Source organism: Mastigoproctus giganteus, chromosome 6 (genome assembly GCF_048544385.1).
Source record: "Mastigoproctus giganteus isolate SK-2022 chromosome 6, ASM4854438v1, whole genome shotgun sequence".
NCBI lineage: Eukaryota > Metazoa > Arthropoda > Arachnida > Uropygi > Thelyphonidae > Mastigoproctus > Mastigoproctus giganteus.
Window position 1 is genome coordinate 63,952,377 of NC_143580.1, and position 19,699 is coordinate 63,972,075.

Genomic DNA, 19,699 nt, shown 5'->3' on the forward strand with positions numbered 1-19,699 from the left:
CATACGTCTACACCCCATCCTAGAGACAACTGTTTTAATGCTAGATGATCAGTAGAGTAGAAAGCAGCGCACGTCCGTGCAACAACAATGACGCATGATTAATGTGCCTTACTCAGCTCATTGCACTTATCTGTTGTATTTTTGTATTTAAATGTCAGTTGATGAAGAGACACGCGTCTCGAAAGCTACTGTTAGTATATATTTATATTCTTACATTAAACTGGATTTATAACTTATACGTGTCTGTTATTATAAACCATGGACCCCAGTACACCAGGCCCATTCGTTACTAGAATATATTTTGTTGGGATGCCTTAAATTTGCACAATTCATCAGCTCAACACTTACCATAAACAAGTTATACTTTTCCTTATGGGTTCTAATGTTGCTTACTGTACTCTTTACAAACATTCACTATGATTTTGCAAATCAAACACACACAGTATTGTTTTTTGCATGTATACAGAGGTATTTCTCTTCCTGTCTCTCTTGAAATATACTTCCATCTTGAATGTTAGGTTTCCTGCTGGTAGTTCCCTGCAAAAAAATTACCCGCATCATTTGCCCACGCATTCTAATAATCTGTTTAATTCTTCCTTAAATTAGTTCAAATTATCCACTTCCACAGCACCAGATGAAAGTTTGTCCCAACAATCACTTTCTCTCTGACTGAAAGAAAATTGCCACCCATCTATCCCAGAACTATCCATTTCCAATTTAAATTTTCCCCCTTATGGGTGTAATCTGAGAAAGAATAAGATGCTATCAGCAATGCCTAATTTCCAAATGGTGAAACTAGGCATCTGTGAGGAGATTGTCGTGAGTGCAGATTCCCATTTTTCATAAAATGAGGCTTCCATAGTTGTATGTGGTACTCATGATGCAGCCTAACTATTGTCTTATACAACAGAATCTTATATACCGCCTTGTTTCTGCTGACAAAATTACTGTATATTAATGATAGAACCCCATGAACTGTCCTAACCTGTCTGCACTGCTCACAGAACTTTATATTAGACTGTTCAATTATTCCTGGACTTTTTACCTAGTCCAGGAATAATTACCTGGAATTATACCTAGGAAATTTTAGACTGTTCAATTATTCCTGGACTTTTTACCTAGTCCAGGAATAATTACCTGGAATTATACCTAGGAAATTTTAGACTGTTCAATTATTCCTGTACTTTTTACCTAGTCCAGGAATAATTACCTGGAATTATACCTAGCCAATTTACCACTTAATTGGCATGTTATTTGGGGTTACTACTACCTAATAGCAGTACCACGCATTTACTAAAGTTAAACCTCAATTGCTATTTCTGTTCCCATCTGCCTAGTTTCTTTAGATCTTATTAGCAGCATACCCTGTCTCCTGTTAAACCACCCTACCAACCTTTTTATCTTCAGCAAAATTAGACATTAAACTCAATATGCTTAGTAAATTCAAACTCTGTTTTGAAAAGCTAAGAGTGTGAAAATTGTTCATATCCACTTGTTACATACTGATGATTTTATTGCATCTTCCTCCAGAGAAAGTTTTATAATTCCTGAACCTTCAGTTATTGTCCCATTATACTTATCTTAATCCCCTTTCAAAAGTTGTTTCAAAACCCAATAACTTGGTGCAATAGGTGGAATAGGACCAGGGTATGTCTGCCAGGGGCAAAAGTTGATGACGTTGTAGAGCGGATATCATCTTTTAAGGGCACAAAAGGTGATATAGTTGTACACGTTGGCACTAATGACATTAAGAGTAGGAGACCGGCGGAATTACTTGACAAGTACAGGTCACTGATGAAAAAAAGCCGTGAATTAGGGTTGAAATTGAAAGTGTCTGCAATTCTGCCCAGACACGATAGGAGGGAGTATATGATGAGAGCCCTGTCAATCAATTCGGCCCTGGAAAGATTGTGCAGGGCTCAAGGGGTAGAATTTTTTTCAGCCTGGTCTGTACTTGTTAACAGGAGAGACTGCTTCTACAGGGATGGGATACACTTAAATAGAAAGGGTGCAAGAATGTTTGCTGATGCTATCGAGGCAATGTTAGGTGGGTCGGAAAACTGCTAGATTGGGGGGATACAAGGACTAATAGATTAACAGTAGCCACTGGCAGAGGTGAAAGTGATTCTTGCACTGCTTCTATTGGAATGAGCCGCAGCCTGGAAAATAAGATGCAGGATATTTCAGAGACTGCTGGGAATCATTGGGGTACAAGTAAACACATGGGTTGTGTTAGGGTAGCTAAGAAAAAGAACAGGTGCATGTATACTTGTGTGTACACCAATGCTAGGAGTTTAGTAAATAAATTTGATGAATTTGAGGTATTGCTCAAAACATCAAAGGCAGATATTGTGGGGATTTCAGAGACGTGGTGTCACACAGATATAAGAAATGCAGAACTGGAATTTGGGGAGTACAATGTGTACAGAAAGGATAGACAGGATAGGAAGGGAGGAGGGGTTATGCTATTAATTAAGAAACACATAAAATCCAAGGAAGTGAAGCCAGTCGACATCGCTGGACAGTGCAGTGTCGAGTCAGTTTGGTGTGACATAAGCATTGGGAGATCAAAATTGAGAGTAGGAGTGTGCTATAGGCCTAATGACTCTGATGAGTATAATAAGAAACTGTTCGGAGAAATAGAGTGGGCCAGTAAATCAGAGAGTCTTATAATGGGGGATTTTAATTTCCCAGATATTGACTGGAATTTGGGGGCTGGTCACTCACACAGTAGCAAGGCTTTTGTGGATTTATTGGATGATTGTTTTCTACATCAGCATGTTCGGGAGGCAACTAGAGGGAGTAATACTCTTGATTTGATTATCAGTAGTGATTCTTCATGCATTCAGAATCTGCAGATAAATGAACCACTTGGTGGCAGTGATCACAGTGTGCTGAAGTGGGAGTTACTCAAAGAGGTAACTACCATTAGGGGTAAAGGGAAGGGGTATTGCTTTCGTAAAGGCGACTACAATGGACTGAGACAGTATTTAAATTCTATACAGTGGGATCAACTGATGATATTGCCAACAGCAAATTCAAAATGGGAAGCATTCAAAGAACTTATCGTGGAAGCTACTAGGCTTTACATACCAACTAAGAAATATTGTTCAAGGTTTAGGCCTAAATGGTTGTCAGATGAACTAATGAGGCATATGGCAGAGAAGAAAAATGCATGGGATACATACAAATTAACACGTGACACGGATGCCTATGATAGATACAAGTTGATCTGTAACCAAGTTACAAAGGAGGTTAGGCAGGCGAAGGCAGATTACGAGAGATCCTTGGCAAGGGATGCGAAGAAAAACAGCAAAGAGTTCTTTACTTATGTAAACTCTAGAAGGAAGGGGATGAATCAGATTGGTCCACTTGAGATCGATGGGTCAACTGTTGATGACCCTGCTCGGGTAGCTAACAAACTAAATGAATATTTTGCATCGACATTCACACATGAGGAGTTATTCAGCGAGGGGAATGCCAGAGGTGTATTCAACTCTAGCAGTAAGCTAGAGAATCTTGTAATAACTGAGAGCAAAGTGGAGGAGAAATTGTTGAAGATAAACACAAGAAAGGCACCTGGGGTGGATGGGATCTATCCAGTTATATTAAAGGAGGCAGCAAAGGAGGTAAGCAAACCCTTAGCCATAATTATGAGAGCTTCCTTGGACTCAGGGGAGGTACCCATTGACTGGAGATGTGCAAATGTGACCCCAATTCACAAAGGGGGATCAAAGGCTGACACAAGTAATTATAGACCTGTGAGTTTAACTTCTGTTCCCGGAAAATTAATGGAGGCACTGGTGAAAGAAGCACTGCAGGATCATCTAGACAAGACTTCAGTTATAGCTAGGACACAGCATGGTTTTGTTAAGGGGAAGTCTTGCCTGACCAATTTGATTGGATACTATGATGCAGTCACAAAAGAACTGGATGCAGGGAATAACTTTGATATTATATACTTGGATCTTAGAAAGGCTTTTGATACTGTTGCACATGGAAGACTGCTGCACAAATTGGAGCAGTGTGGCATTGGAGGCAAGTTGCTGCTATGGATAAAGGGGTGGTTGAGGGGGAGAAGACAGAGAGTGGTAATCAATGGACACTGCTCATCGTGGACTAATGTTATTAGTGGAGTCCCTCAGGGTTCAGTATTGGGGCCTTTATTGTTTTCTGTATTTATAAATGATATTGATGATGGTATATCAGGCTTAATGTCCAAGTTTGCAGACGATACAAAGGTTGGCAGGGTTGTCAAGGACACTACTGACACTATGCTGCTGCAACAGGATTTGGAAAGGTTGAGCAGATGGGCTTCGAGGTGGCAAATGAAGTTTAACATTGACAAATGTAAAGTACTACATATGGGAAACAGCAACCCCAGAGCAACGTATCAACTCTGTGGTACTACACTGACAGTGGTAGAGAATGAAAGGGACCTGGGGGTGGTGGTGCAGGCAGATATGAAGTTCTCTGAGCAGTGCAGACGAGCTGCAAGAGTAGCTCATGGTGTATTGTCAATGATATATAGAAATTTTTCTAGCAGGGATAAGGAGGTGATTATTCCCTTGTATAAGGCAATGGTCAGGCCACACCTAGAGTACTGTATACAGGCCTGGAGGCCTCATTTCAGGAAGGATGTAGAGCTGCTGGAACGAGTACAGAGAAGGGCAACTAGATTGGTGAATGGGACAAAGGGGTTCTCTTACGAAGAAAGGCTTAAGTTTTGCAAATTACAGTGTCTGGAAACTAGGCACCAGCGGGGTGATCTGATAGAGGTGTACAAAGCCTTGAATGGTTTGAGCATGCTCAATGCTGATGGGATTCTTCCTCTAGCTCAGAAAAATCACCTGAGAGGGCATAAATTCAAATTGAGGAAAGACAGATGTAGGATAGATGTGCGGAAATTTGCCTTTAGCCAGCGGGTGGTTGGTGGGTGGAACAGACTTCCATCCCTTGTCGTGGAAGTTGATAGCCTAAATAAGTTTAAGGCTCAGCTGGACAGGTATTTCGAACGAACAGAGGGGTGAAGTGGAAGTGGTTATTTTTATTTATTTATGTTACTTTTTTTTTTTTTTTTTTTTTTTTTTTTTTTTGGCTGATGCTGCATAAGCTTGCTTTCTTGCATCAAATGCCTCTACTAATGCTAATGCTAATGCTAATGCTAACTTTTACACTGACTTGAATCTTCTATCTGATTAATGAAGGATTCTGAGAATCAATAGCAATGGAATCTGCTATGAATTCCATCAATGTCAGTCTACTGATAATACTTTGACTCTTGTTTCACATCTGCGGACAAATTCCATGAAAACATTTGCAAAAACTAAAGCATTTGCTCTCGCTGTTTCTAAGGTTTTCAGTCATATTTGACACAAAGATCTAAGCAAGCTTGCCTCCTATAGTCTGCCTTCCAATTTTTGTAGTTGAATAGCTAGTTTTCTCTTACTGCTCACTGTATGTAAGGGCATATTATACAAGGGGTAGCTATTAAATAATGTGACTGTGTTTGATATGTTTCTTCCAAGCACAGAAACATTTCTGGACATCATCTTCTGTATGCCCTTTTAACACTTCAGTTGTTTTTTTTTTTTTTTTTTTTTGGGGATGTGTTGTTTGTTTGTTTGTTTATTTCGGGATTTATTAGGCGCATCAGCAACTATGGCCATAGTGCGCCAATGGGATGTGTTCAATGGACTGAAAATGAGTTCCCTTAAGTACACTTTTCACTTTAGGGAAGAGAAAAAAAAGTCAGGTGCTGAGTCTGGCAAGTAGGATGCTGTTCACACACAGGGATATGTGTAATGGTCAGAAACTGGTGAACGGAGAGCATGTTGTGTTCTGGAGAATTGTCTTAGTATTAGTATTAGTAGAGACATATGATGCAAGAAAGCAAGCTTATATAGCATCAGCCAAAAAAAAAAAAAAAAACTTCCCATTCAACCATCTATTCATTCCAAAAGTTTGTTTACTTCAGCCTTGAATTTATTTAAGCTAATAACTTCCACAATAGCAGATGGAGGTTTGTTCCAGCAACCAACAACCCGCTTGCTAAAGGCAAATTTCCACGCATCTATTCTACAACTGTCATTCCTTAATTTGAATTTATGCCCCCTCAGGTGTGGAATCTTGGTGACAGCAACCCTTTGTTCTACTCATTAATCTCATTACCCTTCTCTATACTCCTAGTAGCTCAACATCATTTCCTAAAATGAGCCCACTAGACCTGTTGCTATTTTTTTTTTTTTTTTTTGTTTTTAGGAGCATTGGCAACTAAGGCCATATTGCTTCGGGAATATGCAGTGGTCATTAATTGACCTTTCCGCATCCTCCGTATTTGGTAGTGACGGGCTCGAACCCCGGTCTAATCAAGAAGCGTGTGCTACGCACTGCTGCTCCTTCCCACCTGGCTACGGAGGCGCAACCTGTTGCAGTACTCAAGGTGTGGCCAGACCATTGCATTACACAAGGATATAATCACCTCATTATCCCTGCAATCAAAATTCCTATATATCATTGACAAGACCTAATGAGCTACTCTTGCAGCCTGTCTGCACTGCTCAGAAAACTTAATATCTGACTACACAATTACCCCGAGGTCTTTATCATTCTCCACTACCCTGAGTGTAGTACCACATAGTTGGTGTGTTACTCTGGGGTTACTGCTACTCCTATGCAGTACTTTGCAATGTTAAACTTCAGTTGCCACTTCTCAGCCCATCTACCCAACTTTTCCAGATCCTGTTGCAGCATCATAGTGTCATTACTGTTACTAAGAACCCTGCCAACCTTTGTATCATCTGAAAACTTTGACATCAAGCTTGATATGCCTTCATCAATATCATTGAAAAATATACAAAACAACAATGGGCCCAACAGCAAACACTGGGGGAAACCACTAATAACATTAGTCCACTAAGAGCAGGTCCCATTGATTAGCATTCTGTTTTCTCCCACTCAACCATCCTTTTATCCATTGTAGCAACTTGCCCTTAATGCCATACTGCTCCAATTTGTACAGTAGTCTTCTATGTGCAACAGTATTAAAAGTATTACTAAAATCCAAGTATATGATATCAAAATTATTTTTTGCTTTCAGTTTCTTTGTGACTACATCATAACATCCAATCAAATTAGTCAGACAAATCTTCCCCTTAACAAACCCATGCTATGTCTGAACTATAACTGCAGTCTTGTCTAGATGATCCTGCATTGCCTCTTTAACCAGTGACCCCACTATTTTCCCTGGAACAGAAGTTAAACTAACAGACCTGTAATTACTTGTCACCTTTCGATCCCCCTTTGTGAATTGGGAATACATTTTCATATCTCCAGTCCTTGAAGACTTCCCCTGAGTCCAAGGATGCCCTCATAATAATGGCTAAGGGCCTGCTTATTTCCTTTGATTGCTCCTTTAATATAACTGGATAGATTCTAACCACCCCAGGTGCCTTCCTTATGTTTATCTTCTATCTTCAGCAATTTCTCCTCCACTTTGCTCTCAGTTATACAAAATCATTTAAATCCTTATTAGAGTTTGATAAGCTTCTGGCCTCCACTTCCCTACAGAATTCCTCATGTGAATGCAGATTCAAAATACTCATTTAGTTTGTCACCTAGATGAGCAGAATCCTCAACAATCAAATCATCAATATTAAGTGAACTAATCTGATTCATCCCCTTCCTTCTAGAGCTTACATAAGTAAAGAAGTCTTTACTGTTTTTCTTTGCATCCTTTGCCAAAGATTTCTCGTAATTTGCCTTTGCTTGCGTGAAGTCCTTTGTAATTTGATTGCAGACTCTTATATGTACCATATGCTTCTGTGTCTCCTGATAATTTATATGCGTCCCATGCATTTTTTCCACTGCTACAAGTCCCATTTAATTCATCCAAAATCCATTTAGGCACTGAAAAGTATTTCTTCATTTGTATGAAAACTTTGTAGCTTCCAAGATTAACTCCTTGAATGCTTCCCATTCAGAATTTGCTGTTAGCATTAGCATTAGTAGAGGCATTTGATGCAAGAAAGCAAGCTTATGCAGCATCAGCCAAAAAAAAAAAAAAAAAAAACCCACTTCCACTTCACCCCTCTGTTCGTTCAAAATACCTGGCCAGCTGAGCCTTAAACTTATTTAGGCTATCAACCTCCACTACAAGGGATGGAAGTCTGTTCCACCAACCAACCAACCACCCACTGGCTAAAGGCAAATTTCTGCACGTCTATCCTACATCTTGGTAACATCATCAGTTGGTCCCACTGTATAGAATTTAAAAACTGTCTGAGACCACTGTAGTCACCTTTACAAAAGCAAAAACCCTTCCCTTTACCACTGATGGTAGTTACATCTTTGAATCAATCCCACATCAGTACAGTGATCTCTGCTGCCCTGTGGTTCCTTTATCTGCAGGTTCTTAATGCATGAATAATCACTGCTAATAATCAGAGCAAGAGTATTACTCCCTCTAGTTGCCTCTCGAACATGCTGCTGTAAAAAATAATCATCGAATAAATCCACAAAATTCTTGCTAGTGTGTGAGTGACCAACCCACAAGTTCCAGTCTATATCTGGGAAGTTACAATCCCCAATAATGGAGCATTGAACCATCCTTCCACAATTCGGGTCTCTTTCTTCAGATTTTTTCGTTCAGCCTAATATTTAATTGACGTATGTTTAATTGACGGGCCGATTTGGTGGGATGTATTTAGCCATAATAATTCCTTTAATATCAAAATAAAGAAGCAGCATGGTTTTCATTTTTGATTTTAACATTCTTGATTATTTTTGGTCTGGTGGATTGTTTTGTCTTCCACTGTATTGACTGCCTTTTAGTGTCTGGGTCGTACTGAATCAGCCGACTTTCATTGCCACTAATCTTCTTTAGTTTTTTTTTTTAAACATCTTTGCAAACTTGGAATATTCTTATTCCTTGATCTTCGTTCAAACTTTTTGGCACCATCTTGGTGCACACTTTTTTCATGCCTAAATTTTGAATTTAAATTTGTCTAAATGTTTCTTTATCCATATTGAGTTCTGATGCAACCATTCTAATGCTTAAATGGCAATCACCTGTAATATGTTTTCTTACCCAGTCCACATTTTCATCAATTTTCATGGATACTAGAGAGACAATCATTCATTCTCTCTTCTTTCTAAAAATCTTTTGTACCATTCAAGCATTAGCATTAGTAGAGGCATTTGATGCAAGAAAGCAAGCTTATGCAGCATCAGCCAAAAAAAAAAACAAATAAATAAAAAATAACCACTTCCACTTCACCCCTCTGTTCGTTCGAAATACCTGTCCAGTTGAGCCTTAAACTTATTTAGGTTATCAACTTCCACGACAAGGGATGGAAGTCTATTCCACCCACCAACTACCCGCTGGCTAAAGGCAAATTTCCTCACGTCTATCCTACATCTGTCTTTTCTCAATTTGAATTTATGCCCTCTCAGGTGATTATTCTGAGCAAGAGGAAGAATCCTATCAGCATTGAGCATGCTCAAACCATTCAAGGCTTTATACACCTTTATCAGATCACCTCGCCGGTGCCTAGTCTCCAGACACTGTAATTTGCAAAACTTAAGCCTTTCTTCATAAGAGCACCCCTTTGTTCCATTCACTAATCTAGTTGCCCTTCTCTGTACTCGTTCCAGCATCTCTACATCCTTCTTGAAATGAGGCCTCCAGACCTGTATACAGTACTCAAGGTGTGGCCTGACCATTGCCTTATACAAGGGAATAATCACCTCCTTATCCCTGCTAGAAAAATTCCTGTATATCATCGACAATACACCATGAGCTACTCTTGCAGCCCATCTGCACTGCTCAGAAAACTTCATATCTGCCTGCACAACCACCCCCTCAGGTCCCTTTCATTCTCTACCACTGTCAGTGTAGTACCACAGAGTTGATACGTTGCTCTGGGGTTGCTGTTTCCCATGTGTAGTACTTTACATTTGTCAATGTTAAACTTCATTCGTGAACTCTTGACATAGTATCTCTCCTATAAGCCATAACATATAACTTTTCATAACTCATAACTTTCATGTTGATGTTTTCTTTAGTTTTGTTAAAAATTTGAGATTGATTCATTGTTCAGTTCTTTTTCTTTCATTTTACTAGAAAACTGCAAATACAAGGTAATGAAAACCTGTCTCATTGCAAAGCAAGTGAGCATGTGGGAACCTGACTTGGCAGACAACTAGGAAAAGGTTCAAGGTCACCTACTGTGCCTTTGTTTCACAGGTGGGGCTTGGTATGCAGTGGCTGCATGCAGTCTCATTACTTAATAGGTACACCTTGTATTTCCAGAAGTATCTTTGTGAACAGTATGTCAAAGATAAGGACTTGCCAGAATTCAAGCAATAAGTTTGCCAACCATAAAAGGTATTTTTTATGATAGAACTAACTGACATAGCCCATTTCTGTGCTGCAAACTCTTCACATTGCCTCCCATATATAGAATCAGGGCTAGATAGCTTAAAAATATATATATATATGTATATATATATATATATATTTTTTTTTATACTGTGATACAGCACCTGGGTGCCTAGAGGGGACATACTGGCCCCCCAATTATCAGTGTGCTAGGCTGTTTTTGTGGAAGCATAGTGCATATTTATTTGCATCCACATATGTTAACCCAGGATCCCAGCCAGCCCTAGACTTATTAATAATCAGTTCTTTCATATTCACTGGAGCCTGTGTTGTATGACTTCCCTTTCCAACATTGCATAGATAGCTGTAATAAGTATAGGTATATACATGATTCTACATCAGAAGACATCATTGATTTACCCTCCTATGAATATAAATATTTTTTTTCTATACAATCACTAAAGTTTGTCCAACCTTTGACTGTGTTTAGTGTTCTTAAGTCTTCTGCCTACAAGCAAGGCTATGAGGGCAGCAATACATTTTGACACTATGTTAATGCACTTATACATGACATAATACAAAGTAGAAGTATCCTACGCTTCTGTATTTTATGCAGATAATAGAACTGTGGGAGCTAACAGTCTAAGGCTTGTTATTTTTAATTTTCCTCCCTGTTATTTCCAAGAAGCTAATATACTGTTTATTGCTTTCTTCAGTTGCATCTGGAGTTTGTGTGACCTGCTTTTTTTTTAAAAGGTTCAGTCCAGTAAAAATTGCAGGGCCTTATAGTCATACTATCCATAATTATAATACTAAAGTTTCCCTTCTTACTGGGGAGGAGAGAGCGAGTAGTAAATATATGAACCAAGAATTAATTAACCATATGTTTTTTGGTCGGATATTTCAGATTATGCATAATAACTATTAAAATAAACTTTTTTTTTTTATTATTATTAAAAGTATGCTGTAACTTTTAAATAGGGTGGTCAGGTTACTCCAGAACGTAGAGCTAGATCACGACCATCAAGTGTTGTAGGTAATGAATCACCTACTAGCAGATCAAGTTCCATTAGTGAAGGAGCAAAGCAAAGTCCACATTTAACTCCTCGTCCATTGCCACCACCCCCTCCTCAGAGTAAGAAGCCAGTTAGTAAGTAGCAATGAAATTCTTTTTAAAAAGTTTTATGTATAAAGCAATTTTAGGTGTAGGTTGTATAGTTATTTTTCTAATATCTAGTTCATGTAATGATAACATGAAATACTGGAGTCAATAGTGCAGTGCAGTATAGTTTAATTGGATCAGTAGTGTATAGTTTCTTCCCAAATCAAAAAAAACCTAATATATTTTAGAATCCAAATAGTAAGTCCAAATAGTAAATCCAAATCTCATTAAAGAATCATAGCTGTACATTACTTTTTACTGGGTTTGCATGGAAACTGGTGTTGTGTAACATAACATTATTAGAATGAACTTCACATGCATTTTGCTTTTCAATTTGTGAGTAATTCTAACAAATAATACATTAAAAAGGTACATATCAACAATTAGTATTGATGACATCCACAAACTTAGAAAATATTTTTAAATTATTTAAAATAAAAATAGACACTTAACAAATAGCAATAATTTTCTGTTTGTTAAATCTGCAGTGTTAGACAGGATTAGATTAATGTGTGGACCACTTCATTTCGTTCATGACCAACTTCTCCCTTTTAATATACAAATTAATTATTTAAATACAGTAAACACCTTTTATAGTGCTCTTTAGAGGACTAGCTCTAAATACAGTGCAATCATGATGTAATGTGCCTCTTCATACCACGATTATGATCATGTCCCCCAAAATGAATTATCAAAAAAAAGTGTGTTAAAGGACTAGCAGTTTCATGTTGGAAACTGGAAAAAAGTAAATATTGTATGTACTCGTGTCTACTCTACATCCAACTATTGTATTTCAAAGAATTAACTTAACTAAAAGTTGGCTGCATATTCACTTTGATATGTTGAGTATTCAGTTGCAGAGTAATTTTTGTAAGCAGACTTATCAGAGAATAATTACTGTGGACATCCAATTTCTTTCCTCAACTAGAGATGCAATAAAAAAGTATATTAGTGTAATGCGAATTAAAAACCGCTAACTCTGGAGGGGAGTAGGCTACTACCCAGATAGCCGATAATAGTTGATAGATAGCTGATAATCTGAATGGGTATTTTGCCTCTACATTCACACATTAAGAGAGGGAAATGCCAGAAGTTTATCAAACTGTAACAGGATGCTTAATGGTTTTGTAATAACTAAGACCAAAGTGGAGGAGAAATTGTGGAAGTTAATTATAAGAAAGGCATCTGGGATGGATGGGATCTATCCTGTTATATTAAAGGATGTGGCAAAGGAAGTAAGCAAACCCTTAGCCATAATTATAAGAGCATCCTTGGACTCAGGAGAAGTCCCCATGGACTGGAGATGTGCAAATGTATCCCCAATTCACAAAGGGGGATCTAAGGGTGACACGAGCAATTACAGACTATTGGTTTAACCTCTGTTCTGGGGAAAATAATGATGCATTGCAGGATCACCTAGAAAAGTTAAGGTTAAATGTTAAAGATGCATTAATAAATAAATAAATTTTCTGTTTATACTCTGGGACGACCAAACGGTCAGAGGAGTTTACAAGATACACAGAATACAAGAAACAGCACCGTATTCAGTAGTCATGGGCTTGAACTCCGGTCACTCAAGGCACATGTACTTATACACCTGCGCGCCTGACCACTAGGCTATGTTAGCCCTGTATTTACAGAATCATCTAGAAAAGACTGCAGTAATTCAGACACAGCAAGTGTTTGTTGTTAAGGGAAAGTATTGTCTGACAAATTTGATTGGATACTATGATGTGGTTGCAAAGGAACTTAATAAAAAAAATTATTTGATATCATATACTTGGATTTCAGGAAAGCTTTTGACACTGCTGCACATGGAAGACTACTGTACAAATTGGAGCAGTATGGTATTAAGGTTAAGTGCTACAATGGATAAAATGATGGCTGAGTGTGAGAAGACAGAAAGTGGTAATCAATTGATGCTGCTCTTTGGGGACTAATATTATTAGTGGAGTCCACTGGGTTCAGTGTTGGGCCCAGTGTTTTTTTGTATATTTATCAATGATATTGATGAAGTGTATATCAGGCTTAAATGTCGAAGTTTACAGATGATCCAAAGGTTGGCAGTGTTGTTAATGACAGTAAATTACAGTAATGGCAGTGTGCTACTGCAACAGGATCTAGAAAATTTGGGCAGATGGGCTGCGAAGTGGCAACTTCAGGTCTCAATTACAATCGAAAAATTATACTATGTTCAGACAAGACAAAGCTATCACTAACAGCACTCAGGGAGGAGTAGAAATACTTGTGGATCAAGCATCCCTTCCAGACGCATCCCATTACAAACCGCCTTAGACGCCTTTGCCAAATGCATTGTAAATGGTATTACTCTGACACTGGTTTCAATATAACGTCTGCCAAATCATCAATATACTATTCAGGAAATTGAAGATTTGTTTTGAAATTACCATCTCCATTTTGTTAACTAAGAGACTTTAATGCCCATCATCCACTATGGGGTTCCCTTACCTCAGACAGTTGGGGAAAGCTTATTGAAATGTTGATCGACAGGCAGAATTTAACTTTACTAAATACTGGCTCTCCTACATATATCCATCTCCCTACAGGTTCAAAATCTGCAATAGACCTTTCCATTTGTTCTCCAATCTTCTTTTCAAGTATAGACGTGGTGCCACCCGGAAATTGGGGATGATGAGTTTCAGTACGGCTTGTATAATGTATTTAGGAAGGATAGAGTAGATAGAAGGGGTGGTGGGGTAATGCTTCTTATCAGAAGCAGCCTGAGTGCGACGATAGCTTTCCCAGATTCAGACATTTCACATGCTAGTATAGTGTCTGTATGGTGTGAGATAGTTGGAAACAAAGGTACAATGCGAGTAGGCGTAATCTACAGACCAGGTGATTGTGAAGACTATGACAAAAGCCTCTACATGCAAATGGAATGGGCAAGTAAGCGTCAATGCCTTATTATGGGTGATTTCAATTTGCCTCTAATTGATTGGAGTAAATGGGAAGGAAACTCGACATGGGGAACAAAATTTTTAAATCAACTAGATGACTGTTATTTGTATCAACATGTCAGGGAAAGTACTAGAGAAAAGAATATCCTAGACCTCATCATCACACATGAATCAGATGACATAACAGGGCTGACAGTAGAGGAACCAGTAGCAGGAAGTGATCACGGAGTTCTACGGTGGATGATGACGAGAGAGGTAGCAGAAGTAAAAGGCAAAGGAATGGGTTTTAATTTCAGAAAAGGAAATTACGATGCCTTAAGGTACTACATGGCCTCTATTAACTGGGTAGATATCGCGCAGAGAATGAATACAATTGAACTGTGGTACGCTTTTAAAACATTAATCACAGATGCCTTGAATGCGTATATACCATTAAAAAAATACTCCACGAGAAGGGTTCCAAGTTGGATGAATAGTGAAGTTGCCACATTACTTGAGCAGAAAAAGGTGGCATGGAAAGGTTACAGAGCAATAAAAAGTACTGAAGCCTATAACAGCTACAAGGTGATATGTAATAGAGCCACAGAAAAGGTTCGACAGGCAAAGGCCATTTATGAGAAATCACTAGCAAACAGAGCAAAGAGGGGGGATAAAGAATTCTTCACATATATAAATGCGAAGAAGAGCAGGACAAACCAGATCGGACCTTTACGTAAGGGAAAGGGGATAGTAATAAATACACCAGCTGCCGTTGCAGATGAACTCAACAGTTATTTTGCATCGATATTTACAAATGAAAAGCCTTTTGTGGCAATGGGAAATTGTGGGAGCGAAGTTAAAAAATATGTAATTAATGATATTGAAATTTCGCAAGATTATTTAATGAAAAAACTTTCAAGCCTACAGACTAGTAAGGCTCCTGGAGTTGATGGAATATACCGTATAATCTTGAGAGAGGCGGCAAGCGAGTGCATTGAACCACTGAGGCTGGTTATGCGAGCATCACTAGACTCTGGGGAGATTCCCTTGAATTGGAAAAGTGCAAATGTATCTCCCATACATAAGGGTGGCTCTAAAAGTGAAGTGGGAAATTATCGACCTGTCAGTCTGACTTCAGTAGTAGGGAAAATCATGGAGGCATTGATCAAGGGTGGAATTCAGGATCATTTGGATCGAATTGAAATTCTCAAGGATACTCAGCATGGTTTTGTAAAGGGAAAATCATGTTTAACAAATCTGGTTCGCTATTTCGAAAGGGTCACTCACGAGCTGGATTTAGGGAATAATTTCAACATTGTTTATTTAGATTTCAGCAAAGCTTTTGACTCAGTCCCACATGAGCGGTTGCTTTATAAGCTGGAACAGGTTGGAATCACTGGGAAAATCCTTAGATGGATAGAAGGATGGCTTCAGGGCAGGAGGCAGAGGATTGTGATAAATGGCTATTCCTCAGATTGGGTTGATGTAAGAAGTGGGGTTCCCCAAGGATCAGTATTAGGACCACTGTTGTTTTTAATTTTCATAAACGACATTGATGAAGGGATAGAGGGCGTGATGTCTAAATTTGCAGATGATGTTAAAATTGGTAGAGTAGTTAATGATCACTGTCAAGCTGAGCTTCTTCAGAGAGACCTAGATAGACTTCAAGAATGGTCAGAAAAATGGCAGCTGTGCTTTAATCCAACAAAGTGTAAGGTATTACACCTGGGAAACAGTAATCCCAAAATAAATTATTCACTTGGTGGAGCTCAACTAAACCCAGTACTGGAGGAAAGGGACTTGGGTGTTACGATACGGTCAGACATGAAATTCTCTGAGCATTGTAAACAGGTTGCAAGGAAGGCCCATGGTGTCCTATCGATGATCTATCGAACTTTTGCAAGTAGAGATAGGGACGTGATAATCCCATTATATAAGGCTTATGTTAGACCACACTTGGAATACTGTGTTCAAGTATGGAGACCGCACCTAAAGAAAGACATCGAGCTTCTTGAAAGGGTGCAAAGAAGGGTAACTCGCCTGGTGAGATCGGCAAAAGGGCGTCCTTATGAAGAAAGACTTCGAATATGTGGGTTGCAGAGTTTGGAAACTAGACACCTTAGAGGAGATTTGATTGAGGTGTTTAAGGCTCTGAGAGGCATCAGTAAAATGAATGAGGACAAAATTTTCAAGATTATAAATGATGCTAGAACTAGGGGACATAAATTCAAGTTACGCGGGGAAATGTTTAGATTGGACTGCAGGAAGTTTTATTTTAGCCAGCGAGTTATAAATTACTGGAATAAGTTGCCTTCATGGGTGGTAGAGGCCGACAGTTTGGGGAAATTCAAAGGTCATCTGGATAGTACTTTCGGTTAAGGGAAGCGCATAGGATGATAGGATTAATTTCCTTTTTATTTAATTTTTAATTTCATTTTATTATTTTTATTTATTTATTAATTATTATTATTTATTTATTTAATTTTTGTTTTTATCATTGTTTTGTTCGGATTTTTTTTTTTTTTTTTTGGCTGGTGCAGCATAAGCCATAGGCTTTCTTGCACCATACGGCCGTTACTAATACTAATACTAAATAGATTAACGTTGGGGCATACGATGCAAAAAATAAAGCTTATACAGCATCAGCCAATAAAAAAAAATAAAAAAATAAAAAAAATTTCCATTTTTCCCATCCAGTGACTCCAAATGTTTGTCTAGTTTAGCCTTAAATTTATTTAAGCTATCAACTTCCACAACAACAGATGGAAGTCTGTTCCAACAATCAACTACCTGCTGACTTAAGGCAAACTTCTGCACATCTATTCTACAACAGTTTTACCTCAATTTGAATCTATGCCCCCTCAGGTTCTTAATCTAAGCAAGCGGAAGTATCCCGTCAGCATTGAGCCTGCTCAAACCATTCAAAGCTTTGTACACCTCGATCAGGTCACCTCGCAGGTGCCTAGTTTCCAGATGCTGCAACTTGCGGAACTTGAGCCTTTCTTCGTAAGTGCACCCCTTTGTCCTCTCAACAATCTTGTTGCCCTTCTCTGTACTCATTCTAAAAACTCGACATCCTTCCTAAAATGAAGCCTCCAGACCTGTATACAGTATTCAAGATGTGGCCTGACCATTGCCTTATACAAAGAGATAATCACCTCCTTGTCTCTGCTAGCAAAATTCCTATATATCATTAACAAACTCTATGGCCTGCTCTGGCAGCCGATCTGCACTCCTCAGAAAACTTCATATCTGACTGCACAATTATCCCCCGGTCTTTTTCATTCTTCACTTCCCTGAGTGTAGAGAAATGTACCACACAGTTGGTACATTTCTCTTGGGTTACTGCTACTCATATGGAGTACTTTACATTTGTCAATGTTAAACTTCAGTTGCCAATTCTCAGCCCATCTGCCTAACTTTTCTAGATCCTGTTGCAGTAACATACTGTCTTTACTATCATTAACAACCCTGCCAACCTTTGTACCATCTGCAAACTTGGACATTAAGCCTGATATACCTTCATCGATATCGTTGATAAATGCACAAAACAACAATGGACCCAGCACTGAACATTGAAGGACTCTGCTATTAACATTAGTCCACATAGAGCAGTGTCCATTTATTACCACTCTCTGCCATCTCCCACTCAACCATCCCTTTATCCATTGCAGTAACTTGCCCTTAATGCCATACTGCTCCAATTTGTACGGCATTCTTCAATGTGCAACTGTATGAAAAGCTTGCCTGAAATCCAAGTATATGATATCAAAATTATTTTTTTTTGCATCCAGTTCCTTTGTGACCACATCAGAATATCCAATCAAATTGGTTAGACAAGACTTCCTATTTACAAACCCATGCTGTATCCGAACTATTACTGCTGTCTTGTCTAGGTGATCCTGTATCGCCTCCTCCACTAATGTTATTAGTGGAATCCTTCAGGGTTCAGTGGGTGCCTCCGTAGCCAGGTGGGAAGGAGCAGCAGCAGTGGATAGCATACGCTTCTTGATTAGACTGGGGTTCGAGCCCGTCACCACCAAATACGGAGGATACGGAAAGAGCAGGGAATGACCACCCCTCATATTCCCGGAGCAATATGGCCTTAGTTGCTAATGCTCCTAAAAACAAAACAACAACAACAGGGTTCAGTGTTGGATCCATTGTGTTTTCTATATTTATAAATGATATTGATCATGGTATATCAGACTTAATGTCCAAGTTTTCAGATGTTACGAAGGTTGGCAGGGTTGTTAATGGCAGTATGCTGCTGCTGCAACGGGATCTAGAATAGTTGAGCAGATGGACTGAGAGGTGGCAAATGAAGTTTAACATTGACAAATGTAAAGTACTACATATGGGAAGCAGTAACCCCAGAGCAACGTATCAACTCTGTGGTACTACACTGACAGTGGTAGAGAATAAAAAGGACCTTGGGTTAATTGTGCTGGCAGATATGAAGTTTTCTGAGCAGTGCAAATGGTCTGCAAGAGTGGCTCATGGTGTCTTGTCAATGATATATAGGAATTTTTCTAGCAGGGATAAGGAGGTGATTATCCCCTTTTATAAGGAGATGGTCAGACCACACCTTGAGTACTGTATACAGGTCTGGAGACCTAATTTTAAGAAGGATGCAGAGCTGCTGGAACGAGTACAGAGAAGGGCAACAAGATTAGTGAATGGTACAAAGGATTGCTCTTACGAAGAAAGGCTTAAGTTTTGCAGATTACTGTGTTTGGAGACTAGGCACCTGCGAGGTTTGTTGTTTGTTTTTTGGTTTTTAGGAGCATTAGCAACTAAGGCCATATTGCTCCGACCTGCGAGGTGATGTGATTGACGTGTATAAAGCCTTGAATTGTTTGAGCATGCTCAATATTGATGGGATTCTTCCTCTTGCTCAGAATAATCACCTGAGAGGGCATAAATTCAGATTGAGGAAAGACAGATGTAGGATAGATGTGCGGAAATTTGCCTTTAGCCAGCGGGTAGTTGATTGGTGGAACAGACTTCCATCCTTTGTTGTGGAAGTTGATAGCCTAAATAAATTTAAGGCTGAACTGGACAGATATTTGGAACGAACGGAGGGGTGAAATCGGAGCATTTTTTTTGGCTGATGCTGCATAAGCTTGCTTTCTTGCATCGTATGCCTCTACAAATGCAAATGTTAACCAGTGACTCCATTATTTTTCCCAGAACAGAAGTTAAACTAACAGGTCTATAATTATTTGTGTCACTCTTTGAAACCCCCCTTTGTGA

The 19,699-nt window shown here is 38.9% G+C and overlaps 1 protein-coding gene across 3 annotated transcripts in view; it reads left to right on the forward strand.

The window, feature by feature from the left end:
• Asap (ArfGAP domain of ASAP) overlaps window positions 1–19,699 on the forward strand; it is a 673,774-nt gene that overhangs the window by 421,887 nt on the left and 232,188 nt on the right. For all 3 annotated transcript variants that reach the window (XM_090375988.1, XM_090375990.1, XM_090375989.1), the window contains one exon: window positions 11,363–11,531. In XM_090375988.1, coding sequence (XP_090232114.1) covers window positions 11,363–11,531 — 169 coding nt within the window. The remainder of the gene's footprint in view (window positions 1–11,362; window positions 11,532–19,699) is intronic.